The sequence below is a fragment of the Dictyostelium discoideum genome (genome assembly GCF_000004695.1).
Source record: "Dictyostelium discoideum AX4 chromosome 1 chromosome, whole genome shotgun sequence".
Lineage (NCBI taxonomy): Eukaryota > Evosea > Eumycetozoa > Dictyosteliales > Dictyosteliaceae > Dictyostelium > Dictyostelium discoideum.
This window is the reverse complement of record NC_007087.3, coordinates 666910-683309: the sequence shown is the minus strand read 5'-3', so window position 1 is coordinate 683309 and position 16400 is coordinate 666910. Positions and strand designations below refer to the sequence as shown.

The window sequence follows — 16400 nt, the reverse complement described above, 5'->3', positions numbered from 1 at the left end:
AAAAAAAAGAACTTTTTTTTTTTTAAAAAGAACAAATTAAAAAAAAGAATTTTAGAAATTTAATTTATATTTAAAACGAATCGAAAAAGATTTTTTTTTTTTTTCGGTTATTACTTAACTATTTTTTTTTTTTTTTTTTTTTTTTATAATTATTAAAGTAAGTAAAAATAAAACAATAAAAAAAAAAAAAAAAAATACTTTTTAGTTAAACGTAAAAAAAAAATTTGTATCATTAATTTTTTTATTATTATTATTTATATATCTATCTTTATATTATTATTATTATTATTTTTTTATTTTTAAAAAAAAAAAAAAAAAAAAAAAAAAAAAAACCTAAAAAAAAAAAAAAAAAAAAAATGATTAATATAAATGATATTAATTTAATAGAGTTAGAAAAAAGTAATATTATTGAAATAATAAAAGTTTCAAAATTATTTGGTATACCAACACCTTCAAAAGAGAATAAATTAGAATTATTAAATAGAATTAAAAATTACATTAAAGGTTATAAAGAGAATATAATATTAATAGAAGAAATTCCAAAAATCAATAAATTCAATACAACAATAAATGATTTAAAACCAATTGGAAAAGATAAAATTAGATATGGTGAATTATTATTTTGGATAGTTTTTAAAAATAAATTCCTATTTAAATATATAACTTCCTTTTTAAATATTGGTAATAATTCAACCTATAATTCTAATTATGGATTTGGTAAACAATATTTTAAAATTCATGAAATTATAAATGTAAAATGGATGTTAGATAATAATCATTTTCATATTTTAAATGAAAAAGTTATAAATGGAGATTTATTAGTATATATAGATAATAATAATAATAATAGTAATTATAATAATAATTTAAAAAATAGAAATGGCGGTGAAATTATAGAATTTTTAAAAGAAATTATAAAAAGAGTAAAAAACTGTTGTGAAATAAATTTAAATAAATTTTATTTATCACTTTTTAATAATTATAGTAAATATATAAGTTCAATGGAATCATTATTAGATTTAATTATAGAAAGTAATAATAAAATTGCATTTAAAGTTTTATTAGAAAATAATTACATTAAACCATCAATAGATAATTTATTAAAACAATCAATAACCCATTCATTTTTTAATGGTATAAAATTCATTTTTGACAATTATAATAATAATAATATTAAACAATTAGTTACAATACCTTATTTAATACATTATAATCATTTAATATTTAATAAAATATAATTAAATATTCTTTGTTTTATTAATAATAAATTAATTTCAAACTCAACTACAAGTGATAAAGATCAAATTCATTTTTTAATCCATAAATTAATTAAATTACCATTAAATAATAATAAAATAAATAATAATAATAATAATTTAAATAAAATAATTGAACATTATGAACATTTTGAAGAAATTTTAAAAAGTGATAATGAAATAATAGAATTTGAAAAAGATTTATTTTGGCTTCAATATAGATTAAAAGATTTATTCAACATTTGTAAACTAATAAATATTATAAAAAATGAAAATTATAATAATTCAATTGAAAAACTTGAACAATTTTTTAAAAAAGAAGAATTAAAATCAAAGTTAAAGAAAATAATAACTGATAAAATTAAATTTCAATCTATAAAAAGTAGTTTACAATTATACCTCTCATTTATTAAAAAGGGTGAATTTATTAATTTATATGATATTTTTTTAAATGGATTTAATAATAATAATTTAATAAATAACGGTATAAAATATAATAATAATTATTTATTTTTAACATCATTAAAATATGGAAGTTCAGTATATTGGAAGAAGTTTGATTTTAATAATAATAATAATAATAATAATAATAATAATAATAATAATAATAATTTATTCAAAAATAAAAACAAAAAAATACTATTCAAATATTGTAAAGATGATGATGATGATAAAAATAAGAAAAAAGAATTTATTAATGAAATAGTTGATTTTATTATTAATAATAAAAGAGAAAAAGATTTAAAATTATTATTATTTTTAGTAATTGGTACAAATGATTAGATGGTAAATTTTTAAATAATAATCATACTTTAATATCAATAATAATAATTCAAAAGATTTAAATTCAATTATTAGTGGTCATAATAAAAAAGGAGAATTAAATAATGATTTTATTGAAAATTATATAGAATCAACAGAAATGTTAGAATATTGTTTTTATAATTTTAATAGCCTATTCCAAGCACCTAATAACCAATTATTATTTGCATTTAATAATTTAAATCTATTAAAATGTTATAAAAATTTATTATTATTATCAATGACAGATTTAAAATCCAACCAATGTTTAATAGAATTTAATGAATTTTCATATAATAATAATTATAAAGAATCAATTGAATCATTTTCAAATTTATTAAAAATCATTAAATTTATAACAACAAATAGAGAATCATTTAAATTAAATATAAACATTTTAAATTTATAAAAGTACCTAAAAATTGTAGTGAATTATTATTTGATAAATTAATATTACCAGATTTCCAATTTATAATTAATAATACCACACAAGATTCATTTTCATTCAATCCAAATGAACTCTTTTCAAAAACTTATCAAATTATTAAATTCTTAGATTGGTTTGTTATTGAAAATAAATTATCAATTAATAATAATAATAATAGATGTTTATTTAATTTTAATATTATAAAACCAATTTCAACTATTGGTTCAACTGGTGATTTAATTTCTTTAGAATCATATGTTCAGAATTATTTAAAAAAAGAAAAAGAAAAAGAAAAAGAAAAAGAAAAAGAAAATGAAAAAGAAAATGAAAAAGATGATGATGATGAAATGATTTTTAAAAATAATTTATTATCAATTCTTCAAGGTGCTTCTATTAATGGTCAAATTAATGTATTTTATCATTTATTTTATAATCATCCAAATTTATTGATAAAGAAATCAAAGAAATTTAAAAATAATAATAATAATAATGGAATGTTATTTAATTTTAATGATTTTTGGTTCATCTTTTATTATGCAATTCAAAAAGAAAATTTACATATCTTACAATTTATAATTCAAGTTTTAAATTACTCAAAATTCAATCAATTTCAAAATTACTCAAATCAACATCCTCTTGTAACTAAATTATTTAATAAAGTTAAATAATTAAATAAAAAAAAATAAAAATATAAAAAAAATAATAATTGTCAAATTGAAAAAAAAATGTATAAATAAAATATAAAAAAAAAAATGAATAAAATCTATAAAAAAAAAAAAAAATAAAAAAATAATTAAAATTAAAAATAATTAAAAATAGTTTTACACATGTTATTTTGGACTGACACCATTCACATTTTTTTTTTTTTTTTTTTTTTTTTTTTTTTTTTTTTTTTTTTTTTTTTTTTTTTTTTTTTTTTTTGTTCAATTTTTAATTACTCTCATTTATTTTAAACCTTTAAAACCCCTTTCATCCATATAACTTTCAATATAACCTTATTGTTTAAAAAAAAAAAAAAAAAAAAAAAAACATAATTTTAAAAAAAAAAAAAAAAAAAAAGGTTGATAGTTATCATTTTATTTTATTTTATTTTATTTTACTTTATTTTAATTGTTTTAATTGTTTTAATAATCTGTATAATAAATAATAATATTTTAAAAAAATGTCAAAAAGAAATAGTACAAAGAATGATATAAAATTATCCGATGTTGGTGTTGCACAATGGATGGATTATCAAATTATTTTACAAGAATGGAAAATTGGGAAACTATCATCAGAAATTAAAAATAGTATTGTTAAAGATATGAGTAGTCTTAGTGAATTCAGAGGACAATCGATAAATGCAAATGAATTAGAATCAATGATTGGAGATTGGTCAATTTATCCAATTACAAATAAATTTAAAATTATTGCACTTTGGAAAATAATTGAAAATCATAGAAATAAACATAATCTTGGTGTAAGTTTTTTTTTTTTTTTTTTTTTTCTAAACAATTTTTAAACAAATTTATTTTTTTTTATTATTATTTTTATTATGAATATATAGTATATTTTAAAATCAAATGTATTAGAAAAAACAAACAAATCAAAACAAAATAATAATGGTTTTAATGGTCATAAAGGTAATTTTAGTGAAAATGAAATTAGAAAAACCAATAATTATAGAATTATCAAAAAACAAAAAATTGAATTTGAAAAAAACAATAAAAATACTATAATCACAAGAAAAAATAACAATAATAATAATAGTAATAATAATAATAATAATAATAATAACTATAATCAAAAAAGTAACACCACAATGGATAATAATTATTCTGATGATGATTATCAAAATGAACAAAATGAATTTGAAGAAGAGGATTATGATTCCAATGATGATGAAAATGATAGCCATGATGAAAATGAAAATTTTAATATAATAAAACCAAAAACAACAAACCAATTGAAGAGAAAGGTTTCCTCATCTTTTACAAATAATAATTATCATGTTAATAATAATAATAATAATAATGATAACATTAACAATTTCAATAGCAATAGCAATAGCAATACTAGTAATAATAATAATAATAATAATAGTGATAATAATATTAATAATAATAATAATAATAACAATAATAATAATAATAATAATAATAATAATAATAATAATAATAATAATAATAATAATAATAATAATAACATAAATAATAATTACATCAATAATAATAATAATGATTCTTGGAACAATCAATTTCAAAATCAATTGATGTATTGTAATAATTATCAAGCACAGTACCAACAACTACACCCAAACCATTATCAACTTCAATACCAACAGCAACAACAAAATATAAATAATAATATTAATGCTAATAATAATAATAATAATAATAATAATAATAATAATAATAACAATCTCAACGATAGTACTCCTAATAACCAAACAAATAATGATTTAAAATCATCAAATCATAGCAACTATGATTTTAACTATAATACCAATGAAAGACTCTCTCACTCACCAATACAAACTCATAGTTCTAGTAATAATTCAACACCAAGTAATCAATCACCAACTTTCCCTTCAAACTATATTTCTCAAAATGCTAATATCAACTATAATCCAAATCAAGGTAGTATGTTTTATCCACCACAACAATTCTATGTTGAATCTATGTTTTATCAACAACAATTGCAACAACAACAACAACAACAACAACAAATTGCTCAACAACCAGTTTCACAACAAAATAATAATGTAGAAACAAATCAAGATAATGTACAACAACAATAATAACAACTATAAATTATAAATTATATTTTTTATAAAAATAGCATTCTGTACTTTTAATCCATATATATTTATTTATTTATTATTAAAATAACTATTAAATAAAGTAAAATTTTTTTTTTTTTATATTTATTTCATAATTTCCTACTTTTTTTTTAAAATACATTTAATTTATAAACATACTAATTGTTTTGAGTGTAATAGAAAAGGAAGGAAAATATTTTATTTTTTTTTAAATTAAAAAAATAAATGAATTAAATCTAGATAATTTGATTTGTTTTTTTTTTAAATTTTATTTCTATATAACACGTCAATAATTTTTTTAGTTTTTTTTTTTTTGAGTGTTCTATTTATATGTACTAAAACCATATTAAAAATAAATAAATAAAAAAAAAAAAAAAAAAGTTAAAAATAAAAAAATAATTGTTTTAATCCTCAGATTTCCCTTTTTTTTTTTTTTTTTTTTTTTTTTTTTTTTTTTTTTTTTTTTTTTTTCATTTTTTTTTTTTTTTTTTTTTTTTTTTTCAACTTATGAAAATAAAACAATTAACATCGAATGTGTTATTTCATATGACGATATTAATAATTAGAAAAACATAAATAAATATATAAATAAATATATAAATAAATATATAAATATATAAATAAACAAATATATATTAATAAACCAACCTTATAAATAAAATTAAAAAATAAGATGGCATCAAATTTACCACAAGAGAGAAATCATGAAGCATGTCTATTAATTAGAGATTTAGATCCAATGGTTACAGAATCATTATTAATGGAATTATTTATTCAAGCAGCACCAGTAGTTAAAGTATTCATACCAAAAGATAAATTAACTCAACAACATTCAGGTAGAGCATATGTTGAATTTCAAAGTTCTTCAGATGCTGAATATGCTTTAAAAGTTATGAAATTCGTACGTTTATTTAATAAAGAAATTAAAATTAAAAAAGTAAGTAATTTAAATTTAATAATATTTAATAATAATAATAATAAATATTTATTTTTTTCATTTCATTTTAATTAATTTTATTTTAGGAAAATAAAGATAAAGTTGATATTGGTGCAAATTTATTTATTGGTAATTTAGATGCAGATGTTGATGAAAGAATATTACATGATACATTTTCAAGATTTGGTACGATTATATTTACACCAAAAGTTATGAGAGATGAAAATGGTGTAAGTAAAGGATTTGCATTTATAAATTTCGATAGTTTTGAAGCCTCTGATGCAGCAATCGAAGCTATGAATAGTCAATTCCTTTGTAATAAACCAATCTCTGTAACTTATGCAAGAAAGAAAGATTCAAATGAAAGACATGGTTCTTCTGCTGAACGTATTATTGCTGCAAGTAGAAATACAGGTTATTTAAATCAACAACAACAGCAACAATCATCTTCAACTTCTTCAACCTCAACTATTTCAACTTCAACTCCACAACAACAACAACAACAACAATCACAACCCCTACCTCCACCAATTGTCACTGCAGGTGGTATAATTCATCAACAACAAATACAACAACAACAACAATTGCAACAACAACAACAACAACAATTACAATTACAACAATTACAATTACAACAATTACAGCAACAACAACAACAACAACAACAACAACAACAACAACAACAACAACAACAACAACAACAACAACAACAACAACAACAACAACAACACCACCCACACCACCAACATCCAATACCACACCCACACCCACTCCCACATCAACTTCGTCCACATCCACATCCCCACCATCCTCCACCACCACCATTCAACCCAATGTTAATGCAATTCAATCCAATGATGATGCCATTTGGTGGAATGCCTCCACCTCCACCACATAAATAAATAAAATTAATATATTTAAAAACAATACAAAAATACAAACATGCAACCTCTCCTCTCTCTCTTTTTTTTTTTTTTTTTAGTTTTTTTATTTATTTTGTACAAATCAACAAAAATGTTTTTTATTGGTTTAATTAATTAATTGGTTTTGTTGTTATTTATTATTTGATTAGAGATTTTTTTTTTTTTTTTAATTTTTTTTTAATTTTTTTTTTTTTTTTTTTTTTAGTTGAATAATTGTCTCTTTAAGTAAATACCAACGAAAACAAAAGAGACAAGTGGGAATGTATAACGAATGATAGCTTTAATACCACCATTATCTTTTTCGAATTCAATTGCTTTAAGAGTTGAATGAGCACCATCACAAAATGGTTTATCTTTTGAATGACCACATCTACAAACGTAAACCATTTCACTACCTTTTTCAACTTTTAATGGTGAATCATTAAGACCAGTCTCTTCATTATATTTTTTATGTGAACCATCACAATATGGATAGTTTTTAGATTGACCACATCTGCAAATCCTTTATAAACATAAATTTGTGTGTTTTGTATTTAATTTGCGTGTTAGTATTATATTTCTTTATAGTTTTTTTTTTTTCCATTATTATTATTATTATGAAATTTCATACCATTTATCACTGCTTGATGGATCGACTGGGATTGGACCATTTAAGCTAAAGTTTTTTTCACTGACATCCCATTGCTTTGGTGGAGCTTCTGGGAGTGGTTTGCTAAGATTTGAATAATAGTTTATAAGAGTATCCATTGTATATTGATTTGAAATTGATTGAATAAAATTTTTTTTTTTTTGAAAATTGATTTTTTTTTTTATGCAAGTTCAAAAAAAAAAAAAAAAAAAAAAAAAAATAAAAAAAAAATAATCTAAAATAATTAAAAAAAAATAAAATTTAAAAAAAGGGTTATGGTTTGAAAATCTTTTTGATTTCATTCTGGTGTTTTTTCTGTCAAACAGTTATTATTGTTTATTTAAAAATAAATTTTTTTTTTTTTTTTTTTGACTAAATAGTCGGTGTATAAAAAAAAAAAAAAAAAAAAAAAAAATAGTACTTTTATAATTATTATTTTTATTATTATTTTTATTTTATTTTATTTTTTTTTTTATTTTAATGATTGTAAGAAAAAAAATATATGAATTGTTTTTTTTTTTTTTTACAATAAATATATACAAAATTAGAAATTGATTTAATTTTCAACCCAAGATGGTTTATCAGACATTGTATTTAATGATACCAAGTAACCTTCTTGAGGATAACGATACTTCTTATCATCATCGACAGTGAATTCAAAATAGTATTTATCATCTGGATTATAATTTGAAGGGGTGAAAATATAAGTTCCTTTTGTTTTTGAACCCAATTGTAATGTTAAATCTTGAGAATTTGAATCTGAATTTATAAATATTTTACCTTGAATATTGGCAGTATCTGGTAAAGATTCATCATAAAAAGTTGTAACATAACTAATGGAGGTATCATCAAGTAAATGACCACCACAATGAATTACATAATCACGACCTTCACAAGCTTGTTGGTCAAAATCAACTGTCCAATAATATTTTGAATTATGTTCACTTAGTATTGCTGAAACACCCAAAGAACGATAATCACCATTGAATACATTTGCTCTATGACCATCGTTTACACCATCTTTAGTGCATGTTGCTTCACTAGTTGGAATACTCTCACAAATCCAAAAGTTGCTTGTGGCCAATGGGTCACTACGAAGCATAATGATATTCTCACCTCTTACACCTATATATCCATCAGGTGTTTTTCTATTATCTCCACAACCAATAAATAGTTTATCGAATCTATCTTGAGCAGTGCCTCCTGAACAATCATTGTGTGAAAAACATGGTGAACTTGCCATATCTTTTGAATGATACTCTGCTGCAACTCCCAAATAATTGGCATAGTATAATGGTTGAACTGCTTTATAAATACCACCATCTTTAATTACATCTACAATATTTTCACCACCTTTAAAATATGTTTTTTTATATCCTTGTGGATCAATTCTTGCTGCATTAATTAAAAAGTGATATCCACGTTCAATCCAATTTGGATTATCTCCAACCGATGGCATTCCATATTTAAATGTATTATTTGAATTTGGTGTTGATGTTGGTGTTGATGTTGGTGTTGATGTTGGTGTTGATGTTGGTGTTGATGTTGGTGTTGGTGTTGGTGTTGGTTTTGGTGTTCTAGTTGGTGTTGGTGTTGGTTTTGGTGTTTTGGTTGGTTTTGGTGTTGGTGTTGGTGTTGGTGTTGGTTTTGGTGTTCTGGTTGGTCTTGGTGTTTTAGTTGGTTTTGTTGTGTGTTTTGGTGTTTCTGTTGGTTTTGTTGTGTGTTTTGGTGTTTCTGTTGGTTTTGTTGTGTGTTTTGGTGTTTCTGTTGGTTTTGTTGTATGATTTGGTTTTTCTGTTGGTTTTGGCGTTTTGGTTGGTCTTGGTGTTTTGGTTGGACTAGTTGTATGTTTTGGTGTTTTGGTTGGACTAGTTGTATGTTTTGGTGAATTTGATTCAGTTGGACCAGCTGTTGATGGTGGTCTTGTTGGAGGTGGGGTTTTACGTAAAAATGGAATAAAGAATGAAACTTTTTTTTTAAAAAAAAAATTAAAAATTAATATTTAAATATATATTTTACTAAAAAAAAAAAATTATAAAAAAAAATACATACAATCACCATTTTTCCAAGAGTCTTCTACAGCTTCAATAATTCCATCTATTGATTCTAATAAAGATAGACTTTCTTGTGATGGCTTAAAAGCAGATGATTGTCCAGATAGAGGTGATTCATCCTTTTCATTATTAGTTGATGGGGTATTATTTTCATTGCAATTACATAAATTTATTGATAATAATACCAATAATAAAATATATTTTACAAATTTTTTATTATTTAATTTTTTGATTAGAAACATTTTTTTTTTTTTTTTTTTTTTTTTTTTTTTTTTTTTTTTTTTTTTTTTTTTTTTTTTTTTATAATATTATTAAAATTAAAAATAAAAATAAAAATAAATAAATAAATAAATAAATATCAAAAAAAATTTATTTTAATTTATTTTGTTTTATAATTATTATTTTATTTTTTTATTTTTAATTAAAAAAGTATTTTTAAAAAATTTATAAAAATAATTTAAAATATTTAAAGTTGATATTATTATTACAACAATTAATTTACTATTATTATTATTAATATATTGAACAATTGTTTTTATTAAACTTTTTAAAAATAATTTTAATAAAATGATTTGAATGAAAATAAAAAATGATATAAATACTGAAATGAAAAACGAAATTAAATTTATGAATATAGAAATAATGTATTCATCATTTTTTTTCATTTTATTGGGTAATTAAAAAAAAAAAAATTAAATTAATAAATTAAAGATTTGTAATAAAGTAAATTATTTCCCACAACTCCAATGGTGGTGTAGGTAAAAATTATTTGTTTTACTATTTTTTTTTTATTTTTACAATGAAGTAGAAATATTAAATTAATATCCAATGAGATAAACCCACTAAACACATTAATAAATTTTTTTTTAAAAAAAAAAATAAAAATAAAAAAATAAATAAAAAATAAAAAAAACAATGATAATGATATTTTTATTATAAGTATATATATATATAAGTATAATTATAATTATAATTATAATATTTTATCTTATCTATTATTAAAAATTATTTTATCCAATCAAAGAAATATGAATATATAAATATATATATAACTGATTTAATTTTATTTTTTATATTAATAAAAATTTAAAAAAAAAAATAAAGAATAAAAAAAAATAATAATAATAAAATAAATAATAAAAATAATAATAATAATAATAATAATAATAATAACAGTTTTTTTTTTTTTTTTTGTTTGCAGTTATATTTACCACAATTCACCCACAAAAAAACATTTCGCACTTTACTAAATTATTTAATTGAAAAAATAAAAATAAAAATAAAATAAAAAAAAATAAAAAAAAATAATTTTGAACAAATCACTTTAATTCCTAAAATAGACCCTATAGAAATTTTATATCTAGTATTTTTTAAGTGGTTTAATCTTTACCCTTTTTTATTATTTATTTTTTTTTTTTTTTTTGTTATTTTTTTTTTTTATGTAGTGGGCCATTTAATCCCACTGGGTTGAAATATCAAATTTAAATAAGTAACTAAGTATAAAAGTAAATAAAGAACTGTTCCTTCCGTTCTTTTATACTTAATTACATTTAAAAAATAGATTTGAGATGATTTTTAAAATATTTGTTTTTTATTTTTATTATTATTTTTTTTCATTGATATTTTCTCTCTCACAAAAACAAACCAAAAAAAAAAAAAAAACCAAAAAAAAAAAAAAAAAAAAAAAAAAAAAAAAAATTTTAAAAATTTAATTTAATTTTTTAAAAGATTAAAATATAGATGATAAAAACATTCGCAAATACACCCTATAAAAGTTAATTCAAATAATAAATTTATAATTTATTTTCGTTTTTTTTTTTAAAAATTGTAAAAATAAATATATAAATATATATAGATAAATAGATCAAAAAATAAAGATGAGTAATCAAGTTTTTCAATTCCCACCTTATTATCATAAAGAACCATTCTTCACTATACAACCAATATTAAACACTAGAAAGAAACAATTCCAAATGTGGCAAGACCTAATTCTCCAATATTGTAGATATTATAAAATTTATGAATTAGATATTAATGAATCTATAAAATCAAACTCAGTATTATTTAATAATGAAAAAATAAATAGTAAGTAAATTATTTTTATTCATATATATAGTAATATTACTATTTATTAATAAGTTTATGTTTTATTTTATAATAAAATTAATTAATTATAGGAAAATTATCAAGAGAAGCATTGAAAAGTATAATTGATGATATAATTGAAAATGGATTTGCAGAATGGGTTGATAAAGAAAAAGAAAAAGAAAAAGAAAAGGATAAGGATAATAATAATAATAATAGAGTTTTAATAATGTGGAGAAAACCAGATGAATGGGCATCACTTATTTATAAATGGGTAGCTGATTGTGGTTTATTAAATACAGTTTTAACAGTTTGGGAAATTCAAAATGGTGATGACTCAAAGAAACAAGAATTTCATCAATTAAATACAACAATCTTAATGAAGTCTTTAAAAGTTTTAGAAAAACAATCAAAATGTCAAACGTTTTCTCAAGATGAAAATGTTGGTGTTAAATTCTTTTCAATTTAAAATAAAACAGTCCCCCCCCCTTTTTTTTTTTAATTATATTATTTACATTTTTTTTTTATTTTATTTAATTTTATTTTATGATGGAAATACATCAAAGAAATGGTAAATTTCATTTTGATCATACATTGCAACATGAGTATTACATATTGAACAGTTGACCACTCTATAACATTCATCTTCATCTTCATCTGATGATGATGATTCATCACTATTATTATCATCATCGCTCTCATCGTCATCATCATCGTCTATATGAGTATTTTCTAATTTCACCTCAACTTGCTGAGGGTCACCCTTATTTACATTGTTTCTATATTTTTGATTTTTTTTATTATTTTTCTTATTTATTTTGTTATTATTATTATTATTATTATTATTATTATTATTATTATTATTATTATTATTATTATTATTATTATTATTATTATTATTATTATTATTATTTTTATTATTATTATTATTTCTATTTGAAATTTTTTTATCTTTTTTATCATTATATGTTACTATATCATTTGAAATTGTACAATTTTTAACTTGAATGGCTCTATATTGATTGCTGTAGGATGAATGTTGTTGACATTCAATACATAATAGAGTGAAGCAACATGGACAACTTAATCTACCATCACTTTTAAATTTACCTGATAATTTATAATTTTCTTTCATCCATTTTTCATTTTCATCATCTTCAGTCTCATCAAAATATAATTGATTCTTTTCTTCTTCTGTAAATGATTCTGGTGTTTTTTTTAAAAAATTAAAATTAGTATTTTTTTTTTTTTTTTTAAATTTTTTTTTTTTTTTTTTTTTTTTTTTTTTTTTAGAATGGCTTACCTTTTATATCATCATCATCTCCGCTATATTCTTGTTCACCTAATTCGTAGTCACTGATATTTTCTTCATCTCTATCATCTTGATAATCACTCATTATTTGAAAAATATTAACTATGGGGTAATTATTGTTGTTATTATTAAAAAAAAAAAAAAAAAAAAAAAAAGGTAAAAATAAAATAAAAATAAAAAAAAAGTGAAAATATTAAAAAAAAAGTGAAAAATATTAAAAATTAAAAAAATATTTTTTATTCAGGTAATTTCACCAAATAATATTAATAAAATTGACTTTTCGAAATCTCAAAAAAGAATATTCTAACAAATTCACCAATCAAATCTTATCATTAAAACCATAATGAAAAAAAAAAAAAAATTCAATCAGAATAAATAAATTATATTTTTTTAATTTTTTTTTTTTTTTGTTTTCAGGAAAAAGGATTTTTTTTTTAAAACCATAATAAAAAAAAAAAAAAAAAAAAAAAAAAGGTTTGGAATTTATTTATTTTTTTTGGAAAAATGATTAAAAAAAAAAAAAGAAAATAAAAATAAATCTTTTTTTTTTTTAATTTTCTTTTTTTTTTTTTTTTTTTAATCATTTTTTCACTTTGGGAATAAATTTATTATCATGAGTGGTTTTTTTTTTTACCCTTTTTTTTTTTTTACTTTTTTTTAGTAAAAAAAAAAAAAAAAAAAAAAAAAATTTAAAAAAAATTAAATAATAAAAATCTTTTTCGGTTGGAAAGGTTTTCTTTTTTTGGATTGAAATCTGAAAAATTTATACTGGTAAAAACCACGAAATAATGTCATTTGTTCGGTTTTTGGTTTTTATATTTTTTTTTTCTTTATTTAATTTTGTCAAAATGATTGATTTTTTTTTTTTTTTTAAAAAAAAAAAAACAAATACTATACGCATAACGGTTTGTGATAAATAAAAAAAATCATATGAAACATCAAAATTAACCACATTAATAAAATGGGTGGGGGTGATCATTTTGTACTCAAAACCGACAATCACAAATTACCCTTATCGTTGACAACCCCACTTAAAGCTATGATCGGGTAGGTTTAAAACTTTTCCCACCGCAACAAGGTTTTTTTTTTCTTTTTTCTTTTTTCTTTTTTTTTTTTTTTTTTTTTTTTTTTTTTTATTCAAAGTAAATTTTTATTTTATTTTTTTTATTTTAGTCTTAATTTTAAATAATTATTTTTTTTTTTAAAAAAAATTAGGGTATGCACTATGTATTATTTGTCTGAAAAAAAATGGATTTCTCAATCCTTCCTTTTTTCATTTTTTTTTTTTTTTTTTTCATTTTTTTTTTTTTTTTTTTTTTTTTTTTTTTTTTTTTTTTTTTATTTTTTTTTTTTTTTGTTTTGTACTAATTTTTGATCTAAAATATTATATTAAGAATAAAATTATTTTTCTTTTTTTCTTAAAAAATAAAATAAATTAAAATAAAATAAAAATAAAATAAAAAAAATAAAAAAAAAGGTATAAAAAATTTAAATTTAAAATAAAAAAATAAAATAAAAACAAAACTATAAAAATAAATAAGGGAAAAATAAAATAAAGGAAAAAAAAAAAAAAAAAGTGTAAGTTTTGCATATCATTAATTAAAAAAGTTATATTTTCAAATTTTTTTTTTTTATTTTTTTTTTTCTATGGTGGTAAAAATATCTAAAATCATTTTTCAAAATAAAATTATTTTGGCCAATCAAAGCGATTAATATTTAAATCATAGTTTTTACATAAATTTTTTTTACTTTTTTTATTTTATTTTATTTTATTTTTTTTTTGATTTTTTTTTTTTTTTGATTTTATTATTATTATTTTGATTTTTTTTTTTTTTTTTTTTATTATCCTTTTGTTTACCATTCACCAAAATAATAATTTAAAATTTATAAATAACTACAAAATAAATATTTATAAATATAACCTAGTGTGTGGACTTTAAAAAAAAGAAGGGACCTTTTTTTTTTTTTTTTTGATCATTAAAAAAAAAAAAAAAACTTTTGGTATTACTTTTTTTTTAAGTTTTTTTCATTTTCGTTTAATATAAACATTACAACTTCAAAAATAATAAATAGTGAAGGTAATTATTGAATTGATTTCTTTGTGTGTGGTTTAAAACCAGATTTTTTTTTTTTTTTTTTTTCGTTCTCATACATATCATATGGCATTTCATTCTCCACAAACAAAAAATAAAAAAAAAAAAAGAAAAAAAAAAAGAAAAAAAAACATGTTTTTTTTTTGGGATAATCGTAGATCACTTTAAAAAAACAAATTTTTTTATATTTTTTTAAAATTTATATTTTTTATGGTTTTCATTATCATAACTATCTCTTTCACATTCACGCACAATAAAATTTTTTCTTTCTTAGCCGTTAGAATTTTAAAAAAGTTGATTGTTTTTTTGAGTCTTTTTTTTTTAAAAAAATTTTTTTTTTGATTTTCAAATTTGTATGTTCACACTTTTTTTTTATTTTTTATTTTTTTTTTTTTTTGTACAATTTCAAAATTCTAAATTTAGAAAACATAACATTTGGTTATTTGTTTATCAGTTTGGCACATTTGTAATTTTCAAAGGAAAACATTTAAATCAAAATTTTTTATTTTTTATTATCGTCACCACCTTTTTTTTTTTTTAGCATAATCACAAAAAAAAAAACGATTGTTCAAGATTTTTTTTTTTTAAAAAAAAAAAAAAAAAAATAGATTTTTTTCTTTTTTTTTTTTTTTATAATTAAAAAAAAAAAAAACCCAACAACAAGGAAAAGAGAGAAAAAAAAAAGCCAAACAAAAAACCAATATTTTTAGTTTCAGTCCATTATACTAATTATATTTTTTTTTTTTCCTTTTTTCCTTTCTTTTTTTTTTTTTTTTTTTTTTTTTTAATCAATCCAATTTTTATATTAATATCATATATCTCATACTAAAAGTTAATTGTTTTGTATTTTTAAATCAAATGAACTACTAATAAAAAAAAATAATAAAAAAATAATAAAAAAAAAATAGAATATAAATATAAATATAAATATAAATATAAATATAAATATAAATATAAATATAAATATAAATATAAATATAAATATAAATATAAATAAGAATAAAAATAAAAATAAAAATAAAAAAATAAAAATATAAATATAAAACAAGGAAATCAAATATTAAAACAAACCCAAAAAAAATAA

General features: G+C 18.7%; 8 protein-coding genes across 8 annotated transcripts; 5 read left to right on the top strand and 3 right to left on the bottom strand.

Moving 5' to 3' along the window:
* Positions 1-356: 356 nt before the first annotated feature.
* Positions 357-1238, top strand: DDB_G0268326 (hypothetical protein; the record flags this gene model as incomplete). Its single annotated transcript, XM_642159.1, has 1 exon — positions 357-1238. One exon carries the CDS (start codon positions 357-359, stop codon positions 1236-1238), a length of 882 nt encoding a protein of 293 aa, XP_647251.1.
* A 940-nt stretch (positions 1239-2178) lies between these two features.
* DDB_G0268324 (hypothetical protein) lies at positions 2179-3465 on the top strand (the record flags this gene model as incomplete). The annotated part of the gene is made up of 3 exons (XM_642158.1): positions 2179-2272; positions 2470-3122; positions 3304-3465. The coding sequence occupies 3 exons, from the start codon at positions 2179-2181 to the stop codon at positions 3463-3465; spliced, it is 909 nt and encodes a 302-aa protein (XP_647250.1).
* A 181-nt stretch (positions 3466-3646) lies between these two features.
* Positions 3647-5263, top strand: DDB_G0267716 (hypothetical protein; the record flags this gene model as incomplete). Its single annotated transcript, XM_642157.1, has 2 exons — positions 3647-3943; positions 4031-5263. The coding sequence occupies 2 exons, from the start codon at positions 3647-3649 to the stop codon at positions 5261-5263; spliced, it is 1530 nt and encodes a 509-aa protein (XP_647249.1).
* Positions 5264-5957: 694 nt separating this feature from the next.
* sf3b4 (RNA-binding region RNP-1 domain-containing protein) lies at positions 5958-7123 on the top strand (the record flags this gene model as incomplete). The annotated part of the gene is made up of 2 exons (XM_642156.1): positions 5958-6221; positions 6308-7123. The coding sequence occupies 2 exons, from the start codon at positions 5958-5960 to the stop codon at positions 7121-7123; spliced, it is 1080 nt and encodes a 359-aa protein (XP_647248.1).
* Positions 7124-7345: 222 nt separating this feature from the next.
* DDB_G0267712 (hypothetical protein) lies at positions 7346-7891 on the bottom strand (the record flags this gene model as incomplete). The annotated part of the gene is made up of 2 exons (XM_642155.1): positions 7346-7646; positions 7755-7891. 2 exons carry the CDS (start codon positions 7889-7891, stop codon positions 7346-7348), a joined length of 438 nt encoding a protein of 145 aa, XP_647247.1.
* Positions 7892-8328: 437 nt separating this feature from the next.
* Positions 8329-10068, bottom strand: DDB_G0267710 (hypothetical protein; the record flags this gene model as incomplete). The annotated part of the gene is made up of 2 exons (XM_642154.1): positions 8329-9740; positions 9825-10068. 2 exons carry the CDS (start codon positions 10066-10068, stop codon positions 8329-8331), a joined length of 1656 nt encoding a protein of 551 aa, XP_647246.1.
* Positions 10069-11703: 1635 nt separating this feature from the next.
* On the top strand, positions 11704-12380 carry vps25 (vacuolar protein sorting 25; the record flags this gene model as incomplete). The annotated part of the gene is made up of 2 exons (XM_642153.1): positions 11704-11911; positions 12004-12380. 2 exons carry the CDS (start codon positions 11704-11706, stop codon positions 12378-12380), a joined length of 585 nt encoding a protein of 194 aa, XP_647245.1.
* Positions 12381-12455: 75 nt separating this feature from the next.
* On the bottom strand, positions 12456-13308 carry DDB_G0267706 (hypothetical protein; the record flags this gene model as incomplete). Its single annotated transcript, XM_642152.1, has 2 exons — positions 12456-13117; positions 13215-13308. The coding sequence occupies 2 exons, from the start codon at positions 13306-13308 to the stop codon at positions 12456-12458; spliced, it is 756 nt and encodes a 251-aa protein (XP_647244.1).
* Positions 13309-16400: the final 3092 nt, after the last annotated feature.